General features: G+C 52.8%; 1 protein-coding gene across 4 annotated transcripts in view; it reads left to right on the top strand.

The window, feature by feature from the left end:
* Positions 1 to 6,770, top strand: part of GPR174 (G protein-coupled receptor 174) — an 8,980-nt gene extending 2,210 nt beyond the window's left edge. Inside the window, exons 1-2 of one of the 4 annotated variants that reach the window (XR_004841313.1) lie at positions 29 to 160; positions 788 to 1,420. Coding sequence is in view for 2 of the 4 variants with exons in the window: in XM_035889383.1 (XP_035745276.1) it covers positions 4,663 to 5,643 (981 nt within the window). In the remaining 2 variants the exon portion in view is untranslated. Of the gene's footprint in view, positions 1 to 28; positions 1,421 to 4,242 lie in introns of those variants that run through there. The other 3 variants (XM_035889382.1, XR_004841312.1, XM_035889383.1) reach the window with 3 other exon arrangements.
* Positions 6,771 to 8,564: the final 1,794 nt, after the last annotated feature.

Raw genomic sequence — 8,564 nt, 5'->3', positions numbered from 1 at the left:
AGACAGAGCCACCGCCTCTGCTCACACGGCTCCAGCAGGAAACTCAATTTCTATTTGAAGCTATCCCTGGGCATGCTCTCCTTTTATTTCAGGCCATGGAGGAGAAAGAGGCAAAATAGCAGAGAGGTGCCAGGGAGCAGCACAGCCAAGCCCCCGAGGGGTAAGTCAGCAGATAATGCCCAGCTGCCTGGGGCAGCACGGCCCACGTCACCTCTGCCACAGGCATCCCTGTGTTTTTACGGCACAGACACCAGCCCCACACCAAAATTGGGGTGCTGGTGCACCCACTGCTCACCTGGGCCAGCAGCCATCCTTGCAAGTGCGGTGTTCGGTATCAGAAGGCAGCCAGGCTGGCTGGCTGCCTGCTTGCTTGCCTTGCTTTTGGGAGGGAGTGGGAGGCACTGGGCAGCACCCCAGGCTCCCTAAGGACCTGAGCTCTAAGAAAGGACCAGGCACAATGCTGCAGCAGGGGCAGGACCCACAGACAGCACCCAGCCAGAAGCTGCTTTCCCCCAAGCTGGTTTAAAAGCCTCTCCTCCCCTGAGCTGGGTTTTAAGAGCTGCTGTGGCTTTGCTTCCTGGGGTAAACCCCGCAGGATTTGCTAACGAGGGTCCTGGGTTGGCCCAGGCGGTGATAACCACCCTCAGGTGAGGAGCCCGACGGCTCACGGGGGGTGTGATGGGCTCCGGTGGGGGCACGGGGCAGAGCCTCGCTGCACCCCAGGCCCAGGGGTGCCATGGCTGTAAGTGGCTGCTGCTGCATCCCCAGCTCCTGTGCTTGTTCGTAGGGAGCGTATGGATACGTGGTGGCCCTTCAGCATATGGAAAATGCTTCACAGGCTGTGTGCCCACCTTCAGCAAGTGCTAACAAGCCCCGGTCGTAGGGGCTGGCTGCTCAACTCACCTGGTGCTTCTGACTCATTAAGTACAAACGAGAAGGCTCCATCCCGTGCCCCGGTGGGGCTGGCTGTGGGGTCTCCTTGGAAAAATGGGAGGGGGGAAGCATTCAGGGGAAGAAGGAAGCTGTGGCTGGGGAAAGTCTTGCACCTACGGCTGCAGCCAGCCCCCCCACGCCAAGGGGAAGTGAGGGCAGAGCATGAGAAACAAAATTTCCTCTTTCTGGAGCTTTTTTTAGCATCCTGCTGTTTTCTACGCAGCACATTTGGCTGAACTTTGCAGCGTTACTGCTCGGGATTTCCAAAGCACAGTTTCTCACATTGCTGTGTTTTTTATCCCCCTGCTCCGAGGGCGGCCGCTCTCGCAGGGGCATTTCTGGGCACCCCCGGCGAGCACCTTTGCTGCTTCTGAGCTTTTGCTGGGCTTTCTGGGACCCCTCGTGCCGCGGGTTTGCAGCCCCGGGGAGAGGTGGAAGGCACCGCAAGCGCATCCCTGCGCCGGGGCCGGCCGGGGGGAGCGGAGGGTGGTGCAGCAGGGAAGTTGCTGTGCAGTGGGGATGGGGAGATGCAGGCACTGGGGGGGGTGGCAGGAAAAACGCTAGCGTGCACGTGTGTGCAGATGTGTGCGTGCACCGGGCTGCGAAGAGACGGGCGGGCTGGGACTGCGCCTTCTCCTGCCCTTTGCGTGTCTCACGGCCCAGCGATGGGAGGTAGGGGGGGATTTACCCACCCGGGAACGCAGCCAGAGGAAAAGGAGCACGATTCAGCCTCCCTGGCTGGGTGATGGAAGCCCCTGGGAAAGAGAGGAGAGGAGACAAGCTTGTTTTTAAAAAAAAAAAAAAAAAAAATCACTGGAAGTTGAGACATTCTGGGTGAAAAAAGTGAAAATTGACCCAAGGCAAAGCTGTGCAGCTCCTCGCCAGCCACCCTCGCTCTGCCGGACAGCCTGCCCGTGCCCTGGCGCTGGTACCTGGGAAGCCAGGAGGAACAGAGGAGCTCCCCGGGAGTGAGAGGATGCACCCGGCCACCGGTGCCCTGCTCCCGCCGCCCGGGCACAGCCCAGGGACCTACAACACCGTTGCTTTGCTCGGACACCCTGGCAGGAGCAGGAGCTGGATGGGAAGCCTGGACACGTCGTGCTGAGGAGTTTGCTGTAGCAGTAAAGACGGGCATGTCTTCCCTGGGCCTCGGCATCGCCATGGAACACCAACATGAAAGAGAGCGTCCCTCACACCTCCTTACACCTCTGGAAGCACCAGTCCCTGCTGAGTGGCCCCGGATGCTTTCCCAGCACAGCCAGCTCTGCCTGTCCCTACCCTCAGCATTTTTTCAAGCCCAGCAAGGCAACTTCTGACCACTCGGGGAGGATGTACTGGGTTTTGGCCAGCTGGTTTGGCTTGATCCCAGTAGAGTGGAGAAGGGAGGAACCTGCCCGGAGCAGGCGCCGCTGTCAGGAAGCCCTAAAGGGTTACCCTGCTGCCGAGGGCGAGCTCTGAAGCCCCAGGGAACCCCAGGGCATGACAGGTACTGCCGAAAACCAGCCAAATCCACAACCCCCTCCCAGTTACTTCTGCCAGTCAAGCTCCAGCAAATGGAACCCGAAGCCCTCGGTCAAGCTCCAGCAAATGGAACCCGAAGCCCTCGGTCAAGCTCCAGCAAATGGAACCCGAAGCCCTCGGTCAAGCTCCAGCAAATGGAAACCGAAGCCCTCAGTCAAGCTCCAGCAAATGGAAACTGAAGCCCTTGGCCCAAGTTACCCACCAGTGATGGATAAAACCCAACGAGTAGGTGAGCACCAATGAGTCTTCCTACATGACGAAGAGATTACTCACATTTCTAGAATGAGTCGTGCAGGTTGGGCGGAGAATTAATAAAAGAAACGTTAAGTCTTTGCACAGAAGGCTCATTAACTCTCCGGCTCATTAATCATCACTTCTGAAGTTTAACGGGATTATTTCATGAGCCATTTTGCTCTACTGCTTACGTTAGATCCTGGCTCCCTGGAAGATAGGAAGACCTCTTGGTCTCATCGGACTCGTTACTCAATGGCGTACAAGAGAAACTATGCAAACAGGCGCAGAAAAGTGGCCCCCCGAACTGTTTCTTTTTGTCGAAGATTTTCTGGTTCCACCCAAAGCTACTTCAAAGTCTTGGTGCAATCACCCTGGCAGGTGTTGACCATCAGCTTCATTAGTAGATGTTCGCATTTTAACGCCTATACCTCAAAGCATGGGAAAAACCCACAGGGACTGCAGCGGGATATAATAAATGTGCCTTCGGCATCTTGGTTGGTACCTACAGACTTGGACCTGCGGGTTAATTCTTCAGGCTGAAGCAAAAGGCAAACCAGAGAGAATTTGGGCAGAAATTTGAATTTCCTCTGTATCATCAGCTCTGTTGAGGGGTTTTTTGTTGTTGTTGTTTGACAGGTTCAGATAACATCAGCTGCTGACCATGCAAACAGCTTTAAAATAAAGTCCACCTACAGTCACCTTAGTGATGCTCTCCGGTATTTCCGACACCCGCAGCAGTCACGTGTGCAAGACGGGCAAAGGAAAGGCTTAGAGCAGTCGTGAGAAAGCCAAATTTGATAGAATGCAGGTAGCTCTGCAGCAAAAAGCGCGTAGCAAGCGGGGCCGTTGTCCCTGCTCGCATGCAAGTATGTTTTATATTCTATTTACGGAAGATAAATTAAAAAGCTGACCCCGGTTTGGTGAAGCCACCACCCTGGGGCTTCCACTCCGTGCCACGGCAGCAGCGGCTGCGCCGGTGGAAAATGTTCATTTCTCAGGCGCACGTGTCAGGCTCATTTACATAAGGAGCACATTTCGGTCCGTCATCTTCTCGGCCGCCTGGAGCCGCGGTGCGGGTGGGAGGTTTCTGAAGGGCTTTCCTGGGAAAGCAGAGCATTAAACTCATGAGTGCTGTTAAACGGCTCTGCCCCGGCCGCGCGCTCGGGCACGGGGAGGCCAACGCAACTGGCGGCAAAGGGAGATTCGGGTGGAAAAGCTGGAGCTGGGAAATGGGCAGCTGCAAAAGCCTGGCAGCAAGTTAAACACCCCCTGCTACCGGGGGCGACTTCTGCTTGGCGGTGCTGCACAGGAGGCTGGTTTGTAGCAGCAGTGAAACCCATTTTCTATTTATTTCTCAGTGGCTTTGCACTTCCCTTCGCTGAGCAAGGCACGGCGCTTGGGAGGCGGCGGAGGAGCTGACCACCACCGATGCCACCAGCAGGAGGTTTCTGCTAGAGAGATGCTCCTACCGCTCCTGCAAGCTGCCCCGTACCTTTTGCTTTGTAAGAACCGTGTCTCCCTGCCGCGTTGTAACTGCACCTTTCTCTCTTTCAGCGGTGAGGCCACGTCAGTTGCCAAACTTCTGGGTTGAGTGAAGTGGCTGAAATGCCACCCAAAAGGTGACAGGGGTGCTGCTCCGGTCACAAACTGTCGACTGCTTCAGCACGTGACGATGCATTTCTCGGTGCGGCTCCCCTCCCTGCCAATCCTACAAGCGACCAGCGTAAGGTCTGGAAACTTCTGACAAAGATTATGAGCAAAGCACACGAGCGGGACTTTAATTAACTCACTCACCCCATAACGAAGCTCCTCCCCAGAGCGGACACGATGATCTGGTAACCGAAGCCTCAGACACGGATGCCAGGGCTGAACCTTTTTATTTCAGCAGCGACAACCTGAGGGCAACCTGGCTGCAGGACACAAGTGAGGAACATGTTACCATGCCAGGGCTGAGCACGGACCTGGAGCACAACCATGATGAACAGCTCGACCTGCACCGAAACAGACCTCAAGCCCTACTACGCCATCACGTACACTTGCATCCTGATCCCTGGACTAATAGGCAACACGTTAGCTTTGTGGGTCTTTTACGGGTACATGAAAGAGACTAAAAGGGCCGTAATATTTATGATCAATTTAGCCATTGCCGACTTATCACAGGTTTTGTCCTTACCCCTGAGGATTTTCTACTACTTGACCGGGACATGGGAATTTGGAGGAGGGCTCTGCATGCTTTGCTTCTACCTGAAGTACGTCAATATGTACGCAAGCATCTACTTCTTGGTTTGCATCAGCGTAAGACGGTATTTGTTTTTCATGTACCCGCTGAAATTCAGCGACTGCAAACGCATCTGCGATGTGTATATCAGCATCGTCGGGTGGGTCGTGGTCTGTGTTGGCTGTTTGCCTTTCCCGCTTCTCAGGCTTCACCAGGAAGCTAAAAACACGTGCTTTGTGGATCTCCCCGTACAGGAAGTTGACCTTCCCACCTCCATTGCAATGATGATGATAGGCGAATTGGTGGGGTTCATAACACCCCTACTCATCATCCTATACTGCTCGTGGAAAACTATCTTATCGCTAAAAGAAAAAAACTCTGCTTCACGTGACCTCGGAGAGAAAAAAAAGGCTTTAAAGATGATTCTTACCTGTGCTCTGGTATTTCTGATTTGCTTTGCACCTTATCATATCAGTTTTCCCCTGGATTTCTTTGTCAAAACCAAAAAGATTAAGAACGGGTGCATTCAGAAGGTCATCTCCGTGTTTCACGTCGTAGCTTTGTGCCTTGCCAGCTTGAACTCCTGTGTGGACCCAGTCATCTACTACTTTACTACAGATGAGTTCAGGAGACGCCTTTCCAGGCAGGATTTGCAAGACAGCATTCAGCTCCACAGCCTCAGTTACGTGAGGAAGCACTCCAGAGACGAGCTCACGGAGGACACCGTGGACTGCTAGCGCCGGCCCTCCCCAAACAGTCACCAGGACTTCAAATGTTCGCTATATTTTGGGGTTTGGCCCATTGGGTTTGTTGGGGTTTTTTTTCCCCCCCGGATACTGAGAGCGACAACTCAGACAAGCTTCTGCTGATTTCAGCAGAAACTCAAACCTGACCAAAAAATTTGTTGATTTAATACTTTGGTTGCGAGTTTTCTCTGGATATAAGTAACGCCACGTAATTCCCACAGGCCCTGTCTCTAAGCTGGGTGGCCGGGAGCAGGTAGCTTTGGCAGCAGGAGGAGGACATGGACCCGTGGCGAGAGATGATGCTGTGCCCCGTTGTCACCGGCGGGGCCGTTACCCAGCCCATTCCTGGTCACCCGCCCTGGCTTCAGGAAGAGGCAGCCAAGATTTTGGGGTCTTGCTGTGCAGAAAGAATTTGATCCTAAAAATGAGTAGGTGATGCAGTATTACGTATTTCTGAAGCCATGGATGATCCAGCAGTGACTGATTTCTACGGAGAGTGCCAAGAGCCTGCCTCAAGCCATGTTAACCACGGAGGAGGAACGTAAGGTGGCCCCAAAGGACTTGCCAGTGAAATAATTAACCAAGCCTCCGTTTTGGGGTGTAGCGAATGACGTACCCTCAAATCACAAAGTCACTGAAGCGTCCAGACACTATTTTTCCGCCATCAGTTCCCATTCGTGGCTTGCAAGGCACGTGGTTTGAAGCCGTATCGCTGCCTTGGATAAGCTTTAACCATGTTTGGGGGTATTTATTCAGGCTAGATGATCATCAAGCCTTTCAGGTCCTCTTTTCACCAAAGATGGGGCAGATTATTTCCCTTTCACTGCTAACTGACCCTGCGCCATCACATCGACTCTTCGGTAACAGCAGCTTGGTTAAAACGCAGTCAGAGGAACCAAACCCTTCTGAATTTCACTGTCACAGGAACTCAGTATAAGCGGAGTCAAAGGTGCCACCCATCAGGCTATGAGAGATTTTTTAAGAAAGGCTCAAGGGCGGATGTATTTTTAAGAAGAATTTCTTTAAAATCAGTCAACAGAAGCTTCGGGCTCAACAGGCATTTCATTTGCACCTTTTGTAAAATGTATTTTTCTGTGAACATTTGGAATGTTACGTTTTGAAATGTAAAAATGCTGTGACGGTATGAGGTTTTATTTAATGCAAATGTTGTTTTATAGATTTAATTTATAAAAAGTTATATATTTTGTAGAAAAATGCTGTGAATCCCAGAGAGTGGGAAAGACTTTTTTTTTTTTTTTTTTTCCTTTTTAAAAACCCTCTCTATGTAATAAAAAAACCCCTCCACCACCTCAACCCTCCAGGAGTCTGAGCCAGTGTCTGTACCGGAGCGTGTCGGCGGAGTAAGCACTGCTAATTCATGGAAACCACGAAGCACGTGGTCATTTGTTCACAGCAATGAAAAAATATTTTTATTTCCTGTTGTACACGATAAAAAAATCTAAATGCAATTCTCAGCCCGCTCTCCCCTCCCTACCTGCCTGCATCACCACTCCACGCCTCCACAGACCCAACGCCTGGCAGCTCTTGGGCCGCCACCGCCTCTCGAGCACCCGTAGAACGTTTTAGATGCCTTTGCAAAATGATGTTCACCTCCTTGCACGGGGTAGAAAAGCAGAGCGCTGGCTTGCAAAGGGACAAAACGCACTGCTGCAAGCTGCAGCAGCTCATCTGCCCCCCCGTCCCCGAGAGGTTCACCAAGACAAGGGGAATTCCCGCAGCTGAAGCCCAGCACCGACACAAACCCATCGCCGTCCCTTCGGGTCGCCGTCCCTGGCCCCGTGGGAGAAGAGGAGGATGGCCCCGTACAATCCCCCAGAGCTACTTTTTGCTTCTGGGGGGAAAAGATGTTACGCAAAGTGGTGTCAGAAGTTCAGAAATTGTTCAATGAGAAAAACCTCATTAGCTTAAGTTTTCCCGCCTACAAAATACTGTGGGTGCAACACGAGCCGTTTCCCCTGCTGCCACAGCAACGTGGTTTATTCATATTAGTATTAACGGTCTCTTTTTACAGGAAGTCTGGTGTAATAATCGCGGTGGCTCACATGGGCCAAACTGAGGAGAGATCTGTCCTGCCCTCCCCTGCCCCCGCCACGGCACCTCTGCTCCGGGTGGGATTTGCTTGGGCCACGCTCTCCACGGCAGAGGTCTCACAAGCCCTTGGCTGATGTTGCCATGGACATCTGGAGAAGCAAGACAGAATCATAGAATCGTTTAGGTTGGAAAAGACCTTTAAGATCATCAAGCCCAACTGTCTCCCCACCCCTGCCATCCCACCACTAAACGCTGTCCCTAAGCACCGCGTCTGCCCGGCTTTTAAATTCCCCAAGGGGTGGGGACTCGACCCCTTCCCTGGGCAGCCCCTTCCAATGCTCGACAACTCTTTATGAACCCTTTAAGATATTACTTAGGTTGTATTTTCATGCCCTGTTGATGGCTCAGGATCCACGACCCCAGCCCACGCTTGAGCCCTGGAGCGATCACACACCAGCGGAGATGCTCTGCTGAGTTTTTGCCACCCACGAAAGCCTCGAGTGGGGATGGTGCATGGCACAGAGGGTTTGGAGAAGACAAGCAATGCCCAGCCATGGCAGCAGCAGGGAGCAATTGCTGTTTGATGGCTCTCCTGCCCAGCTTTGAGCTCTGTGCGAGGCAGGATCCGATTCTTCACCTGGGCTTCGCTCAGCTCTGGCTGCCGTTCTCCATTAGCCTGTTTGAAGCCAGCAGAAGCCAATATTCCCAAGGAAATCTTTTATCTGGAAAGCCTTTTGAGTAATAAATCTGGTCTGCAGCACCAGACTGGGAATCTGAATGAGAATGTAATGGCGAGAAAAAAAACAACAAAAAAAAAAACCCAAACAAAATACCCACACCCCCCCCCCCCCCCACCCCCC

This window comes from Egretta garzetta, unplaced genomic scaffold, assembly GCF_000687185.1.
Source record: "Egretta garzetta isolate BGI_Z169 unplaced genomic scaffold, ASM68718v1 scaffold402, whole genome shotgun sequence".
Taxonomy (NCBI): Eukaryota; Metazoa; Chordata; class Aves; order Pelecaniformes; family Ardeidae; genus Egretta; species Egretta garzetta.
The sequence above is the reverse complement of the archived record's forward strand: the minus strand, read 5'-3'. Positions and strand labels throughout refer to the sequence as shown.